The 27070-nt window shown below is 37.8% G+C and overlaps 1 protein-coding gene across 4 annotated transcripts in view; it reads right to left on the bottom strand.

Moving 5' to 3' along the window:
* The window catches only part of USP24 (ubiquitin specific peptidase 24), a 97917-nt gene that overhangs the window by 61655 nt on the left and 9192 nt on the right, over positions 1-27070 (bottom strand). For 3 of the 4 annotated variants that reach the window (XM_081322894.1, XM_081322891.1, XM_081322893.1), the window contains exons 2-15: positions 23027-23195; positions 18989-19056; positions 18200-18343; positions 15286-15408; positions 14279-14314; positions 13601-13666; positions 13194-13259; positions 12291-12365; positions 11840-11998; positions 8939-9053; positions 6829-6932; positions 5644-5751; positions 5001-5096; positions 4693-4854 (exon numbers count right to left, since the gene is read on the bottom strand). In XM_081322894.1, coding sequence (XP_081179020.1) covers positions 4693-4854; positions 5001-5096; positions 5644-5751; positions 6829-6932; positions 8939-9053; positions 11840-11998; positions 12291-12365; positions 13194-13259; positions 13601-13666; positions 14279-14314; positions 15286-15408; positions 18200-18343; positions 18989-19056; positions 23027-23195 — 1491 coding nt within the window. The remainder of the gene's footprint in view (positions 1-4692; positions 4855-5000; positions 5097-5643; positions 5752-6828; positions 6933-8938; positions 9054-11839; positions 11999-12290; positions 12366-13193; positions 13260-13600; positions 13667-14278; positions 14315-15285; positions 15409-18199; positions 18344-18988; positions 19057-23026; positions 23196-27070) is intronic. The other variant, XM_081322892.1, reaches the window with a different exon arrangement.

Below are 27070 nucleotides of genomic sequence, written 5' to 3' on the forward strand. Positions count from 1 at the left end.
CAGATAGTCATGGATACTGAAATCGAGTTCTGGGTCTGGATGAGTCCTGATGTGAATTCAGAACAGATGTACCCAGGTGGATGTCTTTAACATACTCTGCCCGAGTTTGAAACTCTCTGCAAAGTTCTGATCCTGGTCTGCTGTTCTAGTATACTATAGATAGCAATTCAGCTACTGTACCAAAAATAAAAGTTTGCACATAAAAGAGAAATACGAGATTCAGGGATCAACAGAGGCTATCCAAGTGATCTTTATAATTAGATCACAAGTAGTACTTGAATTATAGCCAGTCATTTAGTGATCATTTGAAGTTACAACAGACCCTCCAAAAGGTACTTGTGTCCCGGATTCAACATTCTGACACCCCTCTCCCCTTCCCAATATTTTAGGTGCTCAGCAACTGGCGTGCCTTTATGGATGCTTGTAGTGCCTCATAGTCATATGACAATTTATAGTGTTTTTCTGCCAGAACCCAATATTTATTTCTGGTTTCCAACAAAAAGCACCCATCGCAGGCAATGGCTTAGTTTAATGGCCATGGTGTTTGCTTAATGAATGCCACAAACGTGTAAAATCAGGTCAGCCACATGAGGACCCACAATGACTGGCATGACTGTAATTCATACGCCTGGACTCAATTACAGTTGTAGATAAATAAATTTATTATCCCAATCACCTTTTCTTGAGTACTCAGCAAAACCATGGGAACAGGGCCTTTTGTGACACTGAGCAGACCATGCAAAAATAATCAAAGAGCTCACTGTCATAACAGAAAAAGGCTAAATTTCATTGGGAATTTGGAGAATGATGAAGAACAGCAAGAAATTGACAAAAGCAGAGGAGATAAAAACAAAAAGAGTATGACATGTCCATCAGGATTTGTATCATATTCAGACAAAAGGTTGCAATCCCTGGCTTGGAAAAAAAGCAAGATTACAGTCATCAAAAAAAGAAAAGCAATTTAAAAGAAGACATTATGACATACCCTTAAAGATTAAAAAATTATAGGAGGAGTACTGACACCGAGAAAGGAACTCGATTTTTCTGAGACTGAGTTGAACCAAGCAATCACAGCAACCAGGAGCAAATTGGTACTTGCTCAGCCTTGTACCTGAAATAATTTGCATTGCTTCTGCAAAGATGATACCTTTACGATGGTGTTTCAAAGCTGGTTATGCATCGACTAAACTCAGACTTCGTTTTTTATTTAGCGAAATATTTCTAGATTATATTAAACCTTATAGATATTATAAACATTATAGAATTACTGGAGAAACTAGCCAGAATGGCAAGGAAACTAAAGATGCTGGAATATCCCCTGGGAGACCTAAGATCAAATCCCAACCCAAACTCTAATGGAAACTCACAGGGTGATTTTTAGCTAGCCACTATCTTTTCACTCAGGTTAAGAAATATTGAGGATGGAACAAAAAAACAAAACACCTCTATGTGACACACCTTCAGCTCCCAAAGGAAAGCTGAGATATAAACGTATCAAATAATCATAATTATACTCCCACTAATAACAACAGCAACAACAGACATCTGATAGATTACACTATATAAAGAATTAAATTGGAATATTTGGACTAACATACTCTCCCCAGCATATTTCTCTTCAGAAAATGTATTAGTTTAAATGTACAACACTATTTTCTTTCTGTTTTATACAGAAAAAGGCATTTAAAATAATTAAAATTAATTTATATCAGGAAAAAACTAACGTTCTTTGAACATTATGCCTTAGTGGAAGCCTGGGAAAGGACGGCCACGGAGGCACTTGACCGAGTTGTACCCTTGCGGCCCCTGACCCGGTGCAGATCCCAGCGGGCTCCATGGTTTTCCGCGGAGCTCCGGGAGATGAAGCGTCGGAGACGGGGCCTAGAGAGCTGTTGGAGATCCAGCCGATCTGAATCCGACCGATTGCGACTAAGAATCTATATTAGGTCTTATCTCGCGGCGATAAGGGTGGCGAGGTCTAATCACTTCGCTACCCTTATCGCGTCCGCAGATAATCGCCCGGCCGCCCTGTTTAGGGTGACCTGCTCCCTCCTTAATCAGGAGGTGAGTGAGGAACCCTTGCAGGGGCGTGCCGAGGAGTTCAGTCAGCATCTGTCGGACAAAATCGCTCGGATTCGGACCGGTTTGGACTCCGACTGGGCAGAGTCTGACGATCAGGACACGGGTGGTCTTGTCAATGTTATCTGGGAGGAGTTCGATCCTGTGACTCCGGAGGAAGTGGACAGGATTATGGGGAGGCTGAGCTCCACCATGTTTATTGGACCCGTGCCCTTCCTGGCTGGTTTATGCAGCCCGGGAGGGGACACGAGGCTGGTTCCAGGCGGTTATATCTGCCTCTTTGAGTGAGGGTAGTTTCCCCGCCGCCTTGAAGGAGGCGGTGGTGAGACCTCTCCTCAAGAAGCCTGCCTTGGACCCAGCTGTGTTAAATAACTTTCGTCCGGTCTCCAACCTTCGCTTTCTTGCGAAGGTTGTTGAGAGTGTGGTGGCGCATCAGCTCCCTCTGGTTCTGGATGAAGCGGATTATCTAGACCCGTACCAATCAGGCTTCAGGCCCGGGTACAGCACGGAGACGGCATTGGTCACTCTGGTGAATGATCTCTGGAGGGCTTGGGACAGGGGATATTCCTCAGTCCTAGTCCTATTAGACCTCTCAGCGGCTTTCGATACCATCGACCATGGTATCTTGCTGCGGCGTCTCAGGGGATTGGGAGTGGGAGGCACGGTTTTTCAGTGGTTCTCCTCCTATCTCCTGGGACGTTCGCAGTCGGTGTTGGCAGGGGGATAGAGGTCGACCTCGAGGCCTCTCGCTTGTGGAGTCCCTCAGGGGTCAGTCCTCTTGCCTCTCCTGTTCAACATCTACATGAAACCGCTGGGTGAGATCATTCGTGGCTTTGGAGTTGGGTATCATCAGTATGCTGATGATACCCAGCTTTTTATTTCGACCCCGAACCACCCCAGTGATGCCCTCGACGTGATGTCCCGCTGCCTGGAGGCGGTTCGGGTCTGGATGGGGAGGAACAGGCTTCGACTCAACCCCGACAAGACTGAGTGGCTATGCGTACCGGCATCTCGGGATATTCAGGATATCCCATCTCTTTCTATGGGGGGTGAGTTATTACCCCCCGTAGATAGGGCTCGCAACTTGGGAGTCCTCCTAGACCAGGGGTCAGCAACCTGAAACAGTGAAAGAGCCACTCGGAACCGGTTCCCTCACAAAAGGAAAAACTGGGAGCCGCAAAAAATGTGAGCACATGTGTATACATGCGCGCATGCACAGAACAGGGTTTGACTGAAGAGTGGAGCCAAGGCGAGATATGCACCTACCCTGCATATTTGAATTGATTGGTTGAACTTTTTTAGTCCCACTTTTTTTTTTGGACTGCACATGGCAGAGGACTGGGAGCCACAGGAGACGGCTGAAAGAGCCGCATGCGGCTCCGGAGCCGCGGGTTGCAGACCTGTGTCCTAGACTCACAGCTTTCCCTAGAAGACCATATAGTAACTGTGACTAGGGGGGCCTTCGCCCAGGTTCGCCTGGTGTGCCAGTTGCGGCCCTATCTAGACCGGGATGCCTTGCGTATGGTCACTCACGCGCTCGTGACCTCTCGTTTGAACTACTGCAACGCTCTCTACATGGGGCTGCCCTTGAGGACCACTCGGAGGCTCCAACTGGTACAGAATGCAGCCACGAGAGTTGTGCTGGGAGTTTCCCGATACTCCCATGTTACACCTCTGCTCCGCGAGCTGCATTGGCTTCCAGTTGTCTTCCGGGTGAGATTCAAGGTGCTGGTAATGACCTACAAAGCCCTACATGGCATGGGTCCGGAATACCTTAGGGAGCACCTGCGGTTGGCATCAACCTCCCTCCGCCCAGTACGCTCCCACAGAGAGGGCCTCCTCAGGGTGCCACCGGTCAAAGAATGTCGACTGGTGGCCCCCAGGGGGAGGGCGTTCTCTGTGGGCGCACCGGATTTATCGAACCATCTTCCGGTTGAGCTCCGGATGGCGCCCGACCTCCGCTCCTTCCGGCGCGATCTAAAGACTTATCTCTTTGAACAAGCCGGCCTGGCCTGATGGGATGGGGTTGGGTTTTATTATTGTTTAATGTGTTTTAATCTATTGTTATAGTTGTGGGCACTTTGTTTAATCTCTTTTAATTTTTGTATTTTGTCTTTTAACATGTATTGCCCTGTTCACCGCCCTGAGTCATTCGGAAGAAGGGCGGTATACAAATAAAATTAATAATAATAATAATAATAATAATAATAATAATAATAACAACAACAACAACAACATATAAACAAGTTCTAAAACTTTCCAAAATTGTCTAAACTTGACCTTTAAACGTCTTTCATTATACAATCTAAATTGTTTAAGTATCAAAAGTTTACATTTGCTTAATTCCTGTATTTAGCTGAAAATTTCTTTGCTATAATCTAATAATGGCATCTTTGCCAAATAAAACAGAAACATAAAACCAACTTAAAACAAAAGCATGAGATTTAGCTCACTCAATGTCTTTATTCTCTACTACCTTCAAAAAGTGCTAAGTAACGGGATAACTAATTCTTGTATCACGTTGAATTGAAAAAATGCTAGGACTCATGATAACAGAAAGGAAATGTATCTTACAAATATGAATTCTGAAGCTAATTCTAAACACAAACCAACCTTCTTAATATCTTCTATGCACTTGATGATATAGCTCCTTTTGATTGCCTCCTTTACTGCATATGCATCACTAAGGATTGTCAAATGCTCCTCCAGAGCCTGCTGAATCAAGCTGCTAGGTAGCGTTGGAAGATGAGCCAAGTCCCAGAGAACTTCAAGAACCTAGAAGAATGCACGTCCAGTTATCACTGTCTGTTGCAGGAACATTTCTTAAATTTATATGCTGTCCATCTTGCCTAGAGGCGAGTCTAAGCAGCTTAAAACAATGTAAGTCATGTGCATTCTCTTAAAAAAAATGTTCCACCTGCCTTTCCAGTGGTGGCCTCTACACGTGCTTCCCGTCCAATGCGTCCTATTAAGCTTAAGAGTTTCTGCCGCACTCTATCACTCTCACACTCCCAACTCTTAAAAAAAGGGAAAAACAATAAACACCAAGCCAACTAAAACATATTCTAACACATTTTTCCAATACTTAATTTAACCAAATACAAATCCGAGAGCATATAAAGAAACTGGAAATGAAATGGATGCTTAGTTTAATTCCTCTCATACAAATCTCATTTTAAAAAACATCTAAGAAATTTTAGAAGGTCTAAAGCTGAGCACACTTAACAGCCAAATGTATTTGACCTAAGAAAGAACATAAAATGAACTACTAAAAGGAGTAGCCTACTTTGAATTGGCAATTCAGAAGTGTTTTTATTTACACCGAAAATTGTATTCAAAAGCCTACTTGTAATTACATAATTAATTATGCTGTGGTTTTCTTCCCGCAAATTTAGTTCAAGAAAAATACGTCAGACATGCAAGTAACTTTGTAAATATGATTGCTAAAAAGTAAAACTAGGCTAGGCCTGGATTTGATCTTTCATATGGTCTGTTCCATGCTATAAGATTGTGAGGTTTCATGTTTTAACTGTGATAACAGAGTTAAACTAAAACAAACCTTACCTTCTGAATAAGGATGAAAAGATGATTTAGCTGATCTGAGCTGAACTTCACAGCAGCTGCTGCAATAATAGTGTGGATGTTCTCTATCACAGTTGATGGTTGTCCTGACTTCAAAGGAATAGGGATTAGGGGAAGAAGGGAGGGAAAGGACACATCAAGTTAAACAAACCTAGCTACTGTAAATTAGAAGGTATTCCCCTTTCTATGGACAGGTTGCATAGACTTTTTATAACCACTGTAGGTTCTCTTTGGGGGCCAGGAGGAATATGAACAGCTGGATTCACAAAGGAGCTAACATTTTTTTGACAGAGTATGTTAACCACTTGCCCAGAAGAAAGCGCTCAGTACAGCTTTTGTAAAAGGGGTTGTACTGAGTACAGTGTAGTAAATGTGTCTGGATTTAGCTATATGGGACAATTTCTATCTCCTCCCAAGGCATGAAAATTGGAGCCATCCAGCACTAAAGCCCTTGGAAACTCCAACATCAGCCCTGAAATGATGTCTAGGAGTTCATTAATGTCTGCTACCAAGCTACTTGACATTTGATACACTCCCAGCAGTCCTAAATTGTTTTTGTGATAATTCTATGTATTGGACTTGCAACCAGTTTCCTCCTGTTTCCAATTTTTGTGAGGGTATTGCATGCAATCATGGTCACCCTCGACCTGATCAGCTTGAAATACATAAAGGGCAATTTCCATGGTGCTACATCCCTAACATTGGTCAACCATGTTTTCACATTATATATCAGCTCCATGTATTCATCTGTCACTATATCAGTTCATGTCATCTGAAGAGAAATAAAATCCTTAATCTCTATGGATAACTATAACTGAATCACTATTTCTAGCTGACATCTTAGGGAATTTCTGAGAATTTCTGACACACATTGAATATGTTTCTGTAAGACAAGTATTCAAATCTTTCAAATTCTATATTAAACAAAAAAGATCTGAGTACTAAAAAATATAAAAACACCTATATTTGCAGGTTAGTGTAATATCATAGTAGTTTCTCTAACACAGTTGTAAAATATTTTTTTTAAAAAATTATTTTTCACAGAAATTTTTAAAAACAAATCTCATTTTCTGATGTGCAACTATTCCTGAAAACAGGATGTGAAAATTCTTTCCAAGCTTTTCAAGAACAGGATATAACTTAAAAATAACAGGTAAAAATCCTCACCTGTATTCGCCAAATTTTGGTCAATTCGTCTAGAGACAGCTTGCTGCCCAATAGCTCAATAATTCCCTTGATGCGATCACAATATTGTGCTTGATCTATGTTACCTAGAACAAAAATATAGACGATATAGATAAGAGATCTCCAACCTTTCCAGGCTTGCAACCTGGAGGGAAGGAGAGCAGGTTTCAAATTGGTGTGCATACACACAAACAGCAGCACGCATGCTGGCACAGCACTAGGAGCCCTGTTTGCACATGGGCAAGCGGGCTGCGCATACCCGCCCAGCGCTAATGGCCCCATTCGTGCATGGGCAAATGGGCTGCACACACTGCCCGGCACTAGCGGGCCCATTCACGCCCACAAGCATGCACAAACAGGGCCACGGGCGCTAGTGCGAGTGGCGGGGAGTGCGCACGTACATGTGCATGCACCGGCCACAAATTTCTGTGGCCCACTGGCCAAGAGGCCACGGCCTGGTGGTGGGCCACGGTCCATAGGTTGGGGACTCCTGATGCAGACAAGTGCAGTAAAACAGACCATTAGCTTCCTAACAATTTTTCCTATCTTACTCAATGCATAACCACTATAGTAAATGAACATTTTGTACAAATTCTGCTAAACTCATATTTGGGGATACAAAGCTGCTATTTTCAACTGTCCCATGATTATTTATTTATTTTTAATAAAGAGCATTGAAAGTATATGTGTGTACACACACACACACACACACACACACACATATATATATATATAACAAGTCTCTGTGGGGCTTCACACAGCTATTTCTTTTCAATTATTTTATGGAAAAGGACAAAACATTCTGCTCTGTCCCTCACTGATGGCATCACTATCTGACTATCATATGCCCTGAGGTCCTTGGAAGATGAAAGAAAAAAAATAAACAGAACCCTGCCCTCCCCCTTAATAATAGTAATAATAGTAATAATAGTAATAATAATAATAATAATAATAATAATAATATAATAATAATAATAATAATAATAATAATAATAATACACAAAACAGCAACAACTGAAAAGAGAGCCTATTTCCTTCTGGCTGCTTTTGCCTCAAAATAACATGATTTCTTTTCAGAAATTTAACTAAAAATTTGTCAAAATTTGAACTTCAAACAAGAATAATCTTGAAACAATAGTTCTTATATATAATTGGTTCAAGTGTAGTGCATCATAAGAACAAATTACAGTAAGCTGTGCACTCATTGTTCTTCCACCCTCTCCTTGTGCAACTAAAAAGAAAGATTGGAAATTATTCTCTCATTTGAGATTTATCTTTCTCTTTTGTGCAACTCCAAGCCAAGTAAACAATGATTCATCTTTACTGTGAATAATGAAAACAATCCAACTTTTATTATACTATCTTCCTTGAATAAACCATGGTTATAATTTAAGATTCACCATAGTTCACATAATTCAACAAATTGTAGTAAATCTGAGCAAAAATTTTAAATACTATAGAAATTCTCCATCAGCCAGGTCATGATTGTCCCAAAGGTGCTTTTCCAAAAGGGAACTGAACTTTCTTGGTGTTTTTTTCCTTGAAAACATGTAAATTGTCATCCAAGCAGCTTCTTCAGTTCTGATGTCAGCTTTTTCTCATTTAGGCTTACTTAATTACTTACTTACTTACTTACTTACTTACACACACACACACACACACACACACACACACACACACACACACACACACATATATATATATATATATATATATATATATATAGAGAGAGAGAGAGAGAGAGAGAGAGAGAGAGAGAGAGAGACTTATATGCTGCCCTATCTCCCGAAGGACTCAGGGCGGCTAACAACAATAAAATACAATGATACAAAAGTTAAAAAAGAAATTAAATTAATAGCTTCTTGGATGAGAAGTGGAATGTTTTCAAGGAAAAACCCAAGAAAGACCAGTTGCCTTTTGGAAAAGCACTTTGGGGACTACTATTTGTACGATTATACTAAAGGAGGGGGAAATGAAAAGCACCTGAACCTTACGCTCGCAGAAGTTATTTTTCAATTCCAAACATGATTAAACCTTTTGACCGATCACAGTCAGAATGTCAACAAAGTTCAGAAGACATTTGAATACATACCTTCTAATGCAATCGATAGGACAGAGTTTTCTACTAGCCAGTTCAGCAGACGATCTGTATCTATTGCATTTTTTACCGATTTGGATAAAGTGCTATCTTCAATTAGTTTTGTTACCTAAAAATAAGAACAGATACAGGTATCAAATAATTAAGAATTGCCCCTAACAATAAAAGATATACGTGGCCTGAAAACAGTGTGTACCATATTGCCCATAGCAGAGAGAAAGTCTTTTAGAACAGTTCACTAAACTTTTTTCAGTTTATTCCTATGGAAAGAAGAAAAGAGCCTGAAGATTAAAAAGGCTTAACTAGATGCATTATTATTATAGCAGTTAAACAGATGTCAGTGCAAAGTCCACATGAGATTCAACTGTCTCTCATCTTCTAGGTTTCTCAACTTCTTTCTGTTCTCTGTATCCGCATCATGCTACAATTTTGTATACTTACCTCAAATCCTGTTTTATTACTCTCTCCCCTAAATTAAATATCTCTAAATAGTATAACGTTAATAGAAGAATTCCTTTGTCCTCTTGACATATTGATTGCTTTGTTTTTTGGATCCTTTCCAGCCCACCATATCCTTTTCCCAGCCAGAACTATGCATGGCTTTAAAGTGTAGTCACACAAAAATCTGCATCAAGGGATTATAATGGCAGCTTGATTTTAAGTTCCTATCATGACGATTCCCAAATGGCTATTGTTTTTTCACTACGGGTACCCTATCATGTAGAGCAGGGGTGTCAAACTCAATTTCATTGAGGGCCGCATCAGCATTGCGGTTGCCCTCAGGTGGGCGTGGCCTACTGGGTGGGCGTGGCTAGAGTGTGTATGGCCTACTGGGTGGGCGTGGCCAGCTCTACATCATTCGCATCAAGGGTGCCTATGGGGGCCTGGGCAGGAGTGGGACAGATCTGAGGGTCTCTGGCAGAAGGAGGGTCTCTGGGCCAGGGCCAAGGCAGTGGGGGCCGTTCCCTCACTGTTTCCAGGATGGCTTCGCGGGCCGCATGAAACCACTTCGCAGACCGGATCTGGCCCCCGGGCCTTGTGTTTGACATGTCTGATGTAGAGGGAGGATTCTAAACTAAATCACCCTTTTCAGTGAATGGAATAGATAAGTAGATGGAGGGAAACACTCAGCTAATTGAAAAGCTGATTCCCAGATAAAGCGCCAGTCTTGAAACACCCGAATACTTATTCAACTAAAAGCAGATCTTGCACAGTAAACAAATATCTAAACTGGACAACGATAGAACGACTCCATAAGTTACAATCCTTTTGTGTCCAAAATATAAAAGACCACTGGCCCTTCAATGCTATCAAAGGAAGAAGCTTAAAGCTACTTTCATTGGCTGAATAAACACTGGCAGGGAAACAGGTAGGATGACAGATGGCACCTTATGCTGTCTGCAAAAAAAAATCTCCATTTGATTCAAAGTGCCCATGAAGCCACAGCCACCCAAAGTACTTGTTCATGGGGGTTCAGGTTGCAACAAAAATGGACTTTGGATATTTTATTTATTTATTTTGCAATCTGCAAGGAAGAGCTTTCTTTAGGAACAAGTAGTTTCCTTTTATATGGATGCGGTGGCTCAGTGGGTTAGGATGCTGAGCTTGTCGATCAGAAGGTCGGCAGTTTGGCAGGTCGAATCCCGAGTGCCGCGTAGCAGAGTGAGCGCGTTACTCGTCCCAGCTTCTGCCAACCTAGCAGTTCGAAAGCACGTAAAAAATGCAAGTAGAAAAATAGGGACCACTACGGTGGGAAGGTAACAGCGTTCCGTGTGCCTTTGGCGTCTAGTCATGCCAGCCACATGACCACGGAGACGTCCTCGGACAAGCGCTGGCTCTTCGGCTTTGAAACGGAGATGAGCACCGGCTCCTAGAGTCGGAAACGACTAGCACGCATGTGCGGGGGAACCTTTACCTTTACCTAGTTTCCTTTTACATTCAGAGGAATGTGAAAGAGCAAGAAATGGCAGCTGCTCAAATTTCTTATTCAGTTATTCACTGGGTAATGAAATGCTTGTATATCTGCTTTAAAAAGGACAAACAAAGGAAAAAGAGGGGTGTGCTTGAAGGTTGCTTTTTTAAAAATTAATACTGGTTAATGCAGTATTTGGATTCACTGCTATAGGAGAATACCAGGGCTGTAGACCTATATTCTAGAAAAAGGAACAAACCACTTTCATACAGTAAATAATAAAACTACACAGATATGTACAGAGAATCACCAGTAATAAAGTTCAACTTGATGACATTCTACTTTTTATAATATTTAACTGCCACCTGTCCTATCACTGTGCTTCAAACAAAATAATACAGAGGGTTAGAAAACAGACTTAATTTCTTTTCAACATAAGAATCAATTTACTATGTGAAAATTTTGCAACTAAAACCAATAACCCAAATTATACCTTTATGACCTACAAAAACATAGCGAGTCTCTTGACTTGAGCTCTACTTTCTGACTTGAGATGTTAATATTATTTTTTTTTACCAATAATTATGGAAGTCGTTTTCCATGATCTTATTGTTTCATCTTCCCAGTCCTGGTAATTTCCTATTGAAATACTAACTAAATTTAATTTAGTTTATTTTTTTTTAAGCTCAATCAAATTTAGTTAGCTCTACCAACTGCTATTGCTTTTCTTTAAATACTGAGTGAACTAAAAATTTCTAGTACTCTAGTACTAGAATACTCAGTTCTCTATAGCAGGGGTGTCAAAATGCTGGCCTGTGGGCCAGCTGCATCATAGCAAAACCGCGCCCATGCCCATGCCATTGCTGGCAATGGCAAAAAAAATGATACGTCGCGACACGTCATGTGATGTTGCGAGTTTGATACCCCTGCTCTATAGTAAAACAATTATGGTCAATTTTAAGATTTTAGCCTAATAAACTTACTTCTTTTAGAGAGTTCATTTTTGCACTGAAATGAGGTGATTTCAACATACGTAGTAGGATATCTAGCCGCAGATCATCTACTACTGTTACTAAATCAGGCTGAAATCGCATACAGAGAAGCTTGATGGCAGACAAGAGTTCAGGAATACTGACTAGCTTCTGTGAAAGAGAAAAGTTATGAATAGTCTATATAATTCACAGGAACATGTTTTGTCAACAGAGATTATATCATTTAACTTGGTGAAGAGTGGAGATTTGCAACAACACCAGGAAATGTTAATTAAAAAAAATACAACAAAGATAATAATGTACCAGATGCAATGGAACTGACAACATTAAGGCAAAAATCATCTGAGAAGTTTCAGGATAACTTGAATAAACTAGGCACAACAGTTATTCAGTTAACATTACAACAACAATTTTGGGTTATACTTAGGAAATCCAGGGCTACCTTGTCCTTCAGGTCTTTCTCTTCAATATTTTGAACGTATTTAATCATATTATGAATGACTGGATCCAACATGGGCTGTAAAATGAAGGAATACTAATTTAGCATCCTAGAGAGAAAAATATACTTGTAATGTCTTCATACTACAATATTTCCATCCTTTTAGAAGGGAAAATTGGTTGGGAGTCGGTATGGTGCAAACTGCAGCAAGTCAGTAAAAATTATAATCCTGATCTGTGAGTATAAGTACTTCCCATTCATATAAGAGACAGCCCATTCCTCTAATGCTCATTTTGGCTAGCACTCATTGTAAACATAGCTATGTCAACATTGGACAAAGTACCTGAAATCATCTCTATGCAGATATGAATTTATCCTCACACAACTGTATTAATTCTATTATTAAAAAGAAATAAAAATTATGGCTCTTTGAGCTATCTGGTCTGGACTGAGGGGTTTAATGTTTTTAAATTGTGATTTTATTTTTTGCGGCTAGACTTAATTTAATTTAATTTTAATTTTATATTGTATTGTTTTTAAATTTTGCCTTGTAAACCGCCCTGAGTCCTTTGGGAGTAGGGCGGTATATAAACCGAATTAATAATAAATAAATAAATAAATAAATAAATAAACTCTATCACTGGAGAAGAGCCTAATGCTGGGAAAGATCGAGGGCAATAGAAGAAGGGGACGACAGAGAATGAGGTGGCTGGATGGAGTCACTGAAGCTGTAGGCGTGAGCTTAAATGGACTCCAGAAGATGGTAGAGGACAGGAAGGCCTGGAGGAACATTGTCCATAGGGTCGCGATGGGTCGGACACGACTTCGCAGCTAACAACAACAACAACAAATAAATAAATAAATAAATAAACTCTATCTACTGCATCATTATTCAAAGTTAATTACCTGTACCACTGAAGAATTTAGATACTCAGCACAAACTCCCAAAGGTTGAACCAATGAAGAGACTGCCTAGAAGAAGAAATATTTAAAAACAAACAGAGAATACTCCCTACATCAACGCTTCACAAACAGGCATGTGATAAACATGTTAAACAATATAGTGTATCTAAACTAATGAATAACCAGGTCCAATATAGTTATATCTGATAAAATAACAAATACAATCCACTGATAATGCAACCATAAAGTTTTATACTGGCAACTGAGAGTTGAACATATGGTAAAAATACCGCTGAAATTATATTTCCCTTATCCAGTACTGGTATTCCTTTATTTATATAACACCCGAAAGCTCAGAGACACTATCTACAATAAACTACAATTAGCATAACCAAATACATTTAACTTACCCCAAGTTCAATGTCTTCTGAATGAAGTTTAGACTGAATTGCAGAAAATCCTCCTAATTCTGCAAACTAAGCAAAATCCAAATTGGTAGAAAGTAGAAAAAAATTAAGTACATAGACATGCCCCCCCCACACACACACCTAATTTAAATAAATTTTCAATCACTAAATAATCATGAAATAAGTACAAATAAACCCAGTCTGAAATATCTCAAAAAGGTAGAATACTGTAACATTTTATTTCATGCTATTGTTCCCTGGTAGTAAAAGAACAGGGCTTCCTGGATTAGTTCAATAAGAGAGGGAAAAACTCAAACTCATCATATTCATATTTCATAAGAAATGAAAACCAGTATTAGTTGGATAATAGAGTTTTCTGGAAAAAAATGGTATACACTGAAGCAGAAGTGCTTCAGTGTATACTTCCCCCCAAAAAACTCTATTATCTTACTTGAAGTATCATAGTAAGATATCTCAGATACCAAATACATTGTATAGGGTGATTATTGGCACATAACTACAACATAACCTTCTTTCTATATATCCTGGATAAAAGTTTGAGGAACTTTCCACTTTTTCTATATGCTCTCTAGGGTGAGAATGTTATTTTTTTGAAAAAAATTATTAAAGTTCTATATAGTTACACATGATACAGATTAGACAGTATTTTTATTTACTTACCCTATTCACTAAGTCTACTAGCCATCCATGTGGTTCCTGTATAATTGAGAATACATTTTAAATATTAGAATTTTAATTGTGTGTTTTCTGAATCTAAATTACTTCTTATATTAGAGATCACTGCAAATGCAAAAGATGATTTTTAGCAAGAATTATCTGAAAAAGGGACCTAAACAGCTAAAGAACTATTCATTTTTCTCAACATAAACCATCCACTAGGACATTTGACTCTAGATTTACCATCTCAAAAAATAACTATTGCTCACCGTGAATGTTAAAAACTATTACTTTTAAATCTGAAAACACTATTTGATTATAAAAAAAATCCAAAGCTATAAAAATATCAAAAAGTTCCATTCTGGAAGCATGATTTAATGACATTAAAAATAAAACTATATTGTTTTTTCCAAGCCATATTAAAAAAAGATTGCATTGCTGCAGTATGATTGTCATGACAGGTAGTCCTCAACTTATGATCACAATTGAGCCCAAAATTTCTATTGCTAAGTGAGACATTTGCTAAGTGAATTTTACCCCATTTTATGACCTTTCTTGTCACAGCTGTTAAGTGAATCACTGCAGTTGTTAAGTTAGTGACATGGTTGTAATGGGGCTTCTCCATTAACTTTGCTTGTCAGAAGGTCACAAAAGGCGATCAACCAATCATAAATAGGAGTCAGTTGCCAAGCATCTGGATTTTGATCACGTGACCATGGGGATGCTGCAAAGGTCATGTGAAAAATGGTCATAAGTCATTTTTTCCAGTGCCATTGTAACTTAGAATGGTCACTAAATAAAATTGTTGTAAGTTGAGGACTATCTGTATTAAATATAGCTTAAGGAGATACTTCATGAATATTGTCTAGTTTCTTGAAAAATACTATAAAATGTAACCTAGGAAAGGCTACAAAAACCTGTTGCATTCTTAAAATGTAAAAATCTTGCCAAATATATCTCAAACTATGCATAAGTGTTGTCTGTTAAATAACTATACATTTTATATTTACCTTTTGGAAAGCAGAAATAGGAGAAACAGCATATAGATTCCCTTCCCCAAATATTTCTGTCCAGTTCCTTTGGCACATTTTCATTCGGTTTTTGAAATGATACTCATTGTCAGGATTAAAAGCCTTAATAAAAGGATATGATGAAAAACAAAACCTCAGTCAACGTAGTGAATTAATATTAAAGTGAATTAACAGAATGCCTATTTTAAGATCTAAGTTTTAATGTATTTTACAATTTCTTAAGATCATTTTATCATATTCTACGATTTTTATGTTTAACCTTTTAATACTAAAATCTTAAACATATTGCACATAGAAAAGTATATAGAAAAATATTTTGTACCAGCATACATTTTGTCAATATAAGTACTGTTAGACTGCAGTTCTACACAATATATTTTTTTCATTTTCTAACTTTGAATTTTTTTTGTGAAGAAGTTAGACTAAACATGGAGTTGTATGTCACTAAAGCATGTGCTGCAACATTGTTGGCAAATAACTATGCTAATTTAGTTAAATAACAAACTGAACTATCTGTACTCTGAGATATATAAACAGCATGGTGAGCAAAGATTGCCTCAGTGAACATGAGTAAGAAAACTATACCCCCATCAAACTTTGAAGTCTGGGATGAACTAAAATTATACTGTTGGAAGGAAGGAAGTGGAATTGGGCACATCCCTGTGTCTTTCCTGCATAAGAAAGATAAATTAGAAGGAAAGACCTCTGTATCTGTTACTCAAGAGAGGACTGGATAATCTAAAACTAAACTACTACCGGTAAACTGTTTTAGTAGAAACAGAGCCTCCTCATAGGGATCACGAAAGTTTCCCTCACTTTTCCAAAAAGTTCCCTCTTTTTCCCCCTCTCTCCCCCCCTCTCTCTGTGTGCGTGCATGTGTTCAATAAAGACATTTGTCTCCATTTTGTTGGCTAGACAAATGGATCTGTTGACCACCAGTTTAAAAAAAATATCAAGAATTCTACAAGAACTGAAAAATCTACCTACTGGTACTGCTTTATTAATCAAGTCTTAAATTTTACTAGCAAATAATATTGTGAAATAAAATTAATCTTTTCATATTTTTAAAGTAAAGGAAAATGTGCTTTGGGACATAGTGACATAATCATGAAAACTATGATGTAAAATATTAGCCATTTGGGGAAAGTGGAGATGGTTCAAAATAAAAATGATGATCTACCAAGAGCCTTGGTGGAGCAGTGGGCTAATGCCTCCTTAAGTAACACCAGCTGCCTGCAATTAGTGCAGGTTCGCATCCCACCAGGCTCAAGGTTGACTCAGCCTTCCATCCTTCCGAGGTAGGTAAAATGAGGACCCAGATTGTTGGGGGCAATTAAGCTGACTTTGTAATAATGCCGCTTGGGGTGTGTGTGTGAAAGCCCTAATAAGCAGGCATATACATAGAATGAAGGCTATTGCTAAGCTTGTAAGCCGCCCTGAGTCTTCGGAGAAGGGCGGGATATAAATGGAATTAAAATAAAAATAAATAAAAATCTTGCATTGCAGAAGCTTTTTTAAAATCAAAATAACAAAGTAGCAAATCACTTAAAAATAATCCTTTTTGCCATCAAATTTGTATAGCTTTCGGTAGCGTGGGAGAGGTGCTCTGGGACCCAAAATGGGGGCTGAAGACTATATGTGGCTATGGTTTGTTTACTTTTGCTGTATGTAACTATGTAAATTAAATCCTGTTCATCTTAAATGTTGAAATACTATGCATAGGAATCTGAGTGTTATTATTAAACTTTTATGTAATACTTCCCTTTAGAAATTGAAGTTCTTTAAGCAAATCTTAACAGTAGCATTGCAGAATAGGTAGCCATTATTGCACTGAAAACCCGAAAAACTGTGTCTAAAAATGGTTAGTACAATAGCATAAATTTGTCCTTTTTCAAAATAGTAATAATCACCATCATAGTATATGTGCAAAGAAGGCTCAGAAGCAACAAATATCTATTAATGTATAGGTAAAGGTTCCCCTGCACATGCGTGCTAGTAGTTTCCAACTCTAGGGGCCAGTGCTCATCTCCGTTTCAGAGCCGAAGAGCCAGCGTTTGTCCAAGGACGTCTCCGTGGTCATGTGGCCGGCATGACTAGACGCCAAAGGCGCACAGAACGCTGTTACCTTCCCACCGTAGTGGTCCCTATTTTTCTACTTGCATTTTTACATGCTTTTGAACTGCTAGGTTGGCAGAAGCTGGGACGAGTAACAGGCGCTCACTCTGCTACGCGGCACTCGGGTTTCGACCCGCCAAACTGCTGATCTTCTGATCGACAAGCTCAGCGTCGTAACCCACTGAGCCACCGCGTCCCTTATAATTAATGTATAGTATTACAATATTCTATTTCTGTGAATCTGTCCAATAAAACATGGAAGCAGTCATACAATTTGATTACTAATTTAAAAAAATCAAATATTCAGCGTACTATGCTATATTTTTTTAATTCTGTGACTTCATTTTGGACTGTAAACAAAACTAACAAATAATCCAATATGTAGGAGAAATGTCAGTGCACTGATCTGGACATCTTGCTGAGCAATCAATTATCCTGACTAATGTTTAGAAAGCAAATGACAACTTGCAAGCATGCAGTCTGATTCAGTTCAAGTCTGCTGGGATATGGAAGTGGACAAGACAGAATTAAGGTGTCAATTTAGAGATAATGGCATATCAGTTAGTATAAGTCAAAATAACAGGTTTAACCACTTTAAGCCATTATTTCTGATTATATAATTTGGGTTGATCAAATCTGTTAATTTAGAAATCACATTAAACCACAGTTAAAAGCTTACTTTACCACAGTTTCATATGATGTCTCACTTGGGCCCTTAATGTAAAGCACTAATATTTGGAGGCTGAGCAGCCTCAGAGAGATGTAGTAGTTACAATACCATTGAAAGTACAGATAGAAGTCCAACAGGAATAGGATCTTGTTTCACTCTCTCTGCAGCCAGATCTACTAATAACATCAACATATTGTAGATTCCTTCATGGATTTCAGTACCCCATTTATGAACTGCACTTGATGTCAGTAGCTGTAAAGAAGCAGAGTCTATGTTAATACATCTTTCTATATACTACCAAAACTCTTGCTGTCATGACCTTTAACTGGGTGAAACCATGCATCAAAGTTCAACAATTTTTCAACCAAGGTATCTCAAATGGACTAAATTACAGAATATATCCAAAATCCATGATCCATGACTCTAGAGGAAATGAAATTTGGAAAGCTGTAGCTGCTTCAGTGCTACTTCTGTGTTCATGTGATCATTTGTAATGTTCCCTGATACATCCCAGCCATTTGTGCAATCCCTCTCTTCCTTTCCCACCTAGCAGCTGCCTGCTGGGAAAGGAAGGAAGGAAGGAAGGGAGGAAAATGCAAGGAAGGAGACAGGGATAGTGATGGACAGCAAGCAAATTTAATAAAATAAATAAAAAAGAGAAGGGGGCAGGGGCAGAGAGCAAAGGGAGAAATGAGGGAGGGAGGGAGGGAAAAAGGAAGATTTCCAATGGTCACTGCCAGCTCCCCACAAGGAAATTCAATGTAATAAATTCTCTAACTAGAAAAGACATGGGTGTTTTTTCATCCAACACTGTTGCCAAAATGAAAGCAATTTAGTTTTGACTAACTCCAATTCCAGCTATAGCAATTCAAATTTGATTTTTCTTTTTGCATTTACCTTTTTAAAAGCTTCAGGCATACATCTCTCCATAAATCTCCTGCAATTTTCATCAGAATCAGAAAGTCCTTATTTAAAAAAGAAAAAAGAAGTTAGAATTTAAACTACTCCATAACTGAGAAATATAAGAATGAAAAATAACTAAAGAGGTATAAGGTAAAGGTAAAGGTAAAGGTTCCCCCGCACATGCGTGCTAGTCGTTTTCTGACTCTAGGAGCTGGTGCTCATCTCAGTTTCAAAGCCAAAGAGGCAGCGCTTGTCCGAGGACGTCTCCGTGGTCATGTGGCCGGCATGACTGGATGCCAAAGGCGCACAGAACGCTGTTACCTTCCCACCGTAGTGATCCCTATTTTTCTACTTGCATTTTTACGTGCTTTCGAACTGCTAGGTTGGCAGAAGCTGGGACGAGTAATAGGCACTCACTCTGTTACGCGGCACTCGGGATTCAACCCGCCAAACTGCCGACCTTCTGATCGACAAGCTCAGCGTCCTAACGCACTGAGCCACCGCGTATACTAATTTAACAAAAAAAATGGATGAAATAAATATGGTATATTTCTAGAAGATAGCAGAGTGCTAATGATGCTTTCTAAATCTTAATATATTTGGTTCAAGTTGAGTTGTTGCAGACATATTCCAAGACTAAATGAATATAAATTGTTGTTCAACTCATTCATTTCAATTTCAAAGCAGTAAAACAGAAAATAAGGTGGTATATAGAAAGAGATTTAAAAGAGAACCCAGATCAAAACACTTGAAATTTTGAATTATTTGAGGTTATTCATTCATTTATTTACTTTTTATTGGTATTTTATACTTAAAACTCCAGGATAATGATATACCATATTTACTAAAAGAGCGAAAAGCTTAGATAATGATATACCGTAAGAACGATTATATTTACCTAAATTTAATATGATCCCCTTAAGGAAGAGTAGACAGAAAAAACAACAAACACAAACACACAGAACCCAGTGTATGCCCAGTTTCTTTTGCACAGTTCTGCCCCTCCCAAAATATGTGTGCATATATCCTTACATGAGTATAGATAGCAACATATGCCTATCTACATAACTTCAAGTCTCAGATGGCAAGTTCATGACAAAAAAATAAGTGAATTAGTAATGTTTGCAAAATAAACTACCCACTTATAATTCCCTATCTCATTTATAAAAAAACATTATCTCTCTCTCCCATACACACCACACTCAGAAATGGATATTATACAGATATACACACATTTATCTCATTCCTCTCTCAAGAGAGAGAGAGGGAGGGAGAGGGGGAGAGAGAGAAAACCAGATATGGAATAAGGGTAGAAATGTAAACACAGAACTGGAGATGAAACAAGAGGAAGAAGTAATTGGACAAAGAAAGGGAAAAAAGAGAGAAATGCTACTGAAAAAAGGTTAAAGACTAATCTTTGGAATACAGGTAGTCCTTGACTTACAACCAAAAATTGAGCCCAAAATTGGTGTTGTTAAATGAGACATTTGTTAAGTGAGTTTGGCCCCATTTTTATGAACTTTCTTGCCACAGTTGTTAAGTGAATCGCTGCAGTTGATAAGTTAGTAACCTGATTATGAAGTAAATCTGATGGGAGATTTTCTTAATTTTGTTTTATTGTGTTTTTAATTGGACTATTTATGGGATAATTTGATTTAATACCTTTTAATGTTTGTATTTTGTGTTTTTATCGTTGTTAGCCGACCTGAGTCCTTTGGGAGATAGGGCGGCATACAAATCACATACATACATACATACATACATACATATAAATAAATAAATAAATCTAGTTTCCCCATTGGCCATAAATGTGAACCTGCTGCCAAGTATTTGAATTCTGATCACATGACCGTGGGGAGGCTGCAAAGGTCCAAACTGTGAAAACGGTCATAAGTCACATTTTTCAGTGTTGTTGTAACTTTGAATGGCAATTAAATGAACTGTTGTAAGTCAAGGACTACCTGTAACTTTAAAATGTATCCCATAACCACTACTTTTTTTTACATCCAGTTGCACCTTTGCCTATTGACATTACTTCCCTCATCCCTCCAATTCAGAGAAATATTATAGTAATTCCTGAACAAACTACATATAGTATTCAGTATTCACTATGCTCTCAAATACATAGAAATAAGAAAAAATATTCTCCGAAATTTGAGTTCCGCATTGTCATGTATCATCCAGTAGTTACTATATATATGTTAAGTTTCAGTGGTACAGAACTTACGTTCACAGAACCTGGGTTTAGCAGTTGAACACAACTACAGTACTATTTTTAAACAAAATATAGTCACTCAGCATCCACAAGAACTTCTGTATTCTTAACTGGCAACTCAGCACACATCTCCAGGTTCAATGATTCCCCTGGCTTTTAAAATAAGATCCCACCTGTGTAGTCTTCTACCTGTAGTAGCAGTTTTGGCTGCTATATGATGATATATGCTGACATTTTGTTCAGTTTCCCATGGGGGACAAAGACTAGCGAAACGAGAGATATTTCAGAAAGAAATGGTGTGGCTGTTAGTTTTAAGAGCTAGGTTTTGTTCTTAATTTAATAATTCGGAAGAGGAACCAACAAAGAATACTAGTTGATTCATGCTGCTAAACAAACCATAGAGCCATGATTGATGGTTTAGCCATTCATAATGGCAGAGGAAGCCAAACAGAAGGACTATCATGAACTCTATGGTTACTTGGAATCTGGATAAGCCAAATTCTCAAAAATTCAGGTTTATTGTTATGTGAACATAGTCAATAACAAATAAAGCGGTGTTCAGTGTGAATACTTATTTGCATAAGTCACAGTCTGTCACAATCTATGCCAGAAGGATGGGCTAAATTGCAAATATGCTGCTTCATACCTGCTAGGTCTATTCATTAGCAGGTGGAGCTACTAAAGCACAATAGGTGGTTGGTTAGTCAATTTTCGCACAACAGGATTCTAACTTGTGCCTAGAATATGAGTTCATTCTCTGATTTATTATAAGCAGAAAAAGGCAGAATTATGTTCCCATACTTCATATTATGTTTGACAACCCAAGATATGTACATTTCATCAATTACATCTTGTAAGTTTATCATCACACCAACTTTATGAAGTTTATATAGGAACATATATGAATTAGTCCACTGCATCTGTTTGACTCCTTTTCTATGTATCATGCTCAAATAACTAGGAAATTGTTTAGCTACTTCATAATTTAAGAATTGGTCTTACATAATTAAAAAAACACAGCAAAGTCCATTGATAACCAATGCTGCACTCTTTTTATCTTCCCTCTGGATATACATACAAAAGAGTGCAAAATATGCACTCATTGTTGCTAGCCAGTTTAGGCCACAAATTATAATCTGCAATCATATTTCAAGCAGGTTTATGTCAAATATTTTTTCCCTTTTTATTATATTATAAATCTTGATACAGTGCATTGTTTCAATAGAGATGTTTATATAATGAGATTAAATATTATTAACATTCTATTATTTAAATAGCTTAAGAGTATTGAGAAAAGAGAAAAGTATTCTATCAACATTAATTATATTAATGTAATTGTAATAACAGTAATTACAATTTAGCATGTCAAGATTACAAGCATAAATTTGGTATTTTCATCAAAATGTGAGTATAACATTAAAAATTATGACACTCTTCATATTATATAAAGAGGCACTGATCTTACGTGATTATTTATTAAAGTCTCTTGTATTATTTAGTATGCACGTGTATGTATGCATTTTACTTACACACACACACACACACACACACACACACACACAGAGGGAGAGAGAGAGAGAGAAGAGAAATGTTAATAAAATAGAAAAAAGAGATAAAAAGAGATTTTAGCAAGACTTAAAATACCCAAAAGTAAAAAAAAACAAGGAAAAGGAACAAGGAAAAAAAATTAACTGTGATTTTAAAATACTAAAGATCATTTTATGTTTTTTACCAGCAAAACAGAAATTCAATATTATTTTTATTAGTATTAGTAGAAAATGGAGTATACTTTTTTTAAAAAGAAAATGGTAACTTACCTAGTCTTACAAGATATGTTGATGCAATTAAACATTTGCCAAGAGATTCTTCCCGCTTATATGGTATGGACCAGTGATCTGTTAATACTCTGCTCTCTAATTCATAAAGATTCGTTGTAGGAAACTCTATGCTTTCTCCTGAGCAGTTCCCATTTTCATCATTCTTCTGCTGAGAAAAAAGCTATACGTGAATTCTAGCTAACAGAAGGTATAAAAGGCAACATGCCAACTCTGTACTTAAAAAAACTGATATACTAATTACTATAAAGCTTTCGTTATAAGCAGAAACCTGAATTCACTTGCTCTATTTGCTATTTCTATACCCGGCAGGAAAATGAAAATGCACTCCAAATTGGGAGAACTGTTATTGAATCTAATATGTGCATACTGTGGTAAAGATATGTGTTAGAAATTACAAATAGTTTCTATACATAATTTTTCCTCAAAATTATAAAAACAAAACAATGCTAAACCAGTCAAAATTATATATACTAGAGGTTCCTGAGAATTGCACCTGAACCTCTTTATAAAATATATATTTATAAGATATATATATATATATATATATATATATATATATATATATATATATATATATATATGTGTGTGTGTGTGTGTGTGTGTGTGTGTGTGTGTGTGTGTATGTATATCTATGTGTATATGTGTAAAAAGGTAAAGGTTCCCCCGCACATGCGCCGGTGCTCATCTCCGTTTCAAAGCCGAAGAGCCAGCACTTGTCCAAGGACATCTCCGTGGTCATATGGCCGGCATGACTAGATGCCAAAGGCACACAGAACGCTATTACCTTCCCACCGTAGTGGTCCCTATTTTTCTACTTGCATTTTTATGTGCTTTCGAACTGCTAGGTTGGCAGAAGCTGGGACAAGTAACAGGCGCTCACTCGGTTACGCGGCACTTGGGATTTGACCCGCCAAACTGCCGACCATCTGATTGACAAGCTCAGTGTCCTAACCCAGTGAGCCACCGCGTCCCTTTATGTATATGTATGTGTGTGTGTGTGTATATATATATATATTCTACATATGCCATTTATGTTATATGCCATCCATTCACACACCATTCTGATAAATATTTACTAAAAGAGCTCTGTGATAAAAAGTTGCTGCTACAGAGCCTCAATTAATTTATAAATCATTCATATAAAACACAAAATTAAAATTGGAGATCTTCACTAAGATTAACTCAAAAGCTATACGACTATGTGAGCTTTTCCAGAATGTATTAGTTTAATAGAACGTCCTTCCATACACATTGAGCTATAGTTCTCTTAATCCATGCTAGTGGGAGTTGAAGTTAAAACTGCTTGGCATAAGATGGATACGAAGCCATGGATGGGTAAAGAAGCAGAGGAATCCAACAATCAGGCTAGGTTTTCTAGCCACAAGTCTTACTGTTAGTCTGAAAATGGAGATGAAAATATCAAGGGCATTTACAATTAGGAACTGCTGCAAATATAAAATTGGTCCTTACATTCTAGACTGGAAAAATAAAGGCAGACTCTCCATTCTGATTACATAAAGGATGACTATTTCTGTATCAGGTGCAGTTGCAGGAATTCCACACATATCAAGTATGAGCAGCAATTTCTTACAAAAACAAAACTTCCTTGTTTTCAATAAATGTAGCCTATGGGAAATGCATGTTTTTTCTCTTCCTTTTTCTGCTAGTGATATGATTTGTCCAACCAACTCATTAGAGGTAGTCCTCAACTTACAACAGTTCTTTTAGTAACCGTTCAAAGTTACAACGGCACTAAAAAAAGACACTTAGGACTGTTTCTCACACTTATATCTATTGCAGCGTCCCCATGGTCACATGATCAAAATTCAGATGTTTGGCAACTGACTCGTATTTATGACGGTCGCATTGTCCCAGGGTCACGTGATCACCTTTTGCCACCTTCTGACAAGCAAAGTGAATGAAGAAGCCAGATTCACTTTACAACCATGTTACTAACTTAACAACTACAGTGATTCACTTAACAATTGCTGACAAGAAAGGTTGTAAAATGGAGTAAACGTTACTTAACAATTATCTCACTTAACAACAGAAATGTAAGTCGAGGTCTACCTGTAGTTTCACTGCTAAATTATTTCCAAAATATTTACATAACAAACTAGAAAAATCTTTAAACATTTTTCTACTGGGATTTACTAACTCTCCTTCTCCCAAAACACAATTCCTTTATTTATGTGTTTATTTTTACTTTTGCTCAATAAAAGATATTCAAACTTCTTCTTAGAAGTCACCTAGGGAGATAATGATGATGATTGCCAACGATGAATTTGAGATTATTTGAGACTTTGACTTCAGCAAGTAAAGATAGTTACTTAAGAACCACTCAGAAACCGGAGTGATATACCCATGGCAAAAAAAAGGTTATAAAATCAGGTGCAACTCATTAACAATCACCTTGCTTAGCAAAAGAAATTTTGGTCCCAGTTGTAGTTTTAAGTTGAGGACTACCTGTACAAAGTAGTGCCAAATATGGGTTTAACATTAAGGCAATAAAAATCCAATAGAACCACAAGTATCTGAAAAAGACCAGAAACGGGACTCATTGCACACTGGCTACTCACTGAAAAGGCTATTTTAAATCACTGTGTACTTGGACAAGTTTCAGAACCTGTGACCACTAGTCATAGGTTTTCTTCCCCAGTGCCAGGTCACCGTGTCATTTATAGCTTTTGCACTTTTTGCTAATGGTTCCTGTTTCTAAAATACACATCAAGAAGTATGGAGCCAGAAACTAGGAAAAAAACATAACAAGGAAATGACAGAGGGAGTATTAAGTAATACAACATTCATATTGCACTTTTTTTATTTTAATTCCATTTATATCCCGCCCTTCTCCGAAGACTCAGGGCGGCTTACAAGCTTAGCAGTAGCCTTCATTCTATGTATATGCCTGCTTATTAGGGCTTTTGGACCCCCAAGCAGCATTATTACAAAGTCAGCTTATTGCCCCCAACAATCTGGGTCCTCATTTTACCTACCTCGGAAGGATGGAAGGCTGAGTCAACCTTGAGCCTGGTGGGATGCGAACCTGCAATAATTGCAGGCAGCTGGTGTTACTTAAGGAGGCATTAGCCCACTGCTCCACTTCAGCAGTAAGAAAGAATACATTGCGATTAGAGAGAATTAATTGCCTCCGAAAACTCACAGGGCAATGTGAGAAGCACAGATAAGGACAGAACATATTACGATGCAGCAAAAATCTAAACTCTTGTTTTTCTTCCATATATATCTAGGCGGGGAATTACTTCTAATGTCAATTAGTAACACACTAAAGTAGGTCTTGCTCTACTTTTCTGTGCATTGTGCTTGATCTAAGATAAAGGCTAGAAGCAGAGTACATTTTTATCATGCTCCTGTTTACACAGCAGACAAGGTGCTACTGTAATGTTTTCTGTAGTCAAATCTAGGGCTATATGCACTTTGAAAGTAATTCATTAAAAGTATCAGACCTCACACAACCAAAGCATCTCTTTATTCATTAAAAGAGTCTGTGCAAGCCTGAAAAAAGTCATATTATAAAGTTTTAAAGCAAAGCCTGAATAAAGGTGGGCTGCTTTAATAAAGAGCAGAGAACTGCTGTGCTCATGTAAGTTTTGACACACTTGCTCAATTCATTTTTGAAGCATGCACTGTCCTATTAAATACAATGTATATATCACCTGTATGTAGGCTATTACAGCAATAGTACATTTTTATAGTTAGTTTTAACTTGGGAGTTTCTCTAATTACTGTTAAATAATTGGGAGCTCCTTGCGAAAAACAATACTGTTTACAATGAGGTGAATGTCATCTGAAAAATAATTGCCAAATGAAATATAGTGGCAACCAGTGTAACTCTCAGAGTAAAGATGTTATGTGGATACCTTGAGATGCATCCATCACTATAAATCATTGCACACTGGATCAGCTGCAACTTATATATGCTTTACAAGGGCAGACCCAGGTAGACATGCTAGTCCAAACCAGAGGTGACCAAATCATAAGTGATATGCCTACCATTCTAGG

Source organism: Vipera berus (assembly GCF_964194415.1).
Source record: "Vipera berus genome assembly, chromosome: 3".
NCBI classification, from domain to species: domain Eukaryota; kingdom Metazoa; phylum Chordata; class Lepidosauria; order Squamata; family Viperidae; genus Vipera; species Vipera berus.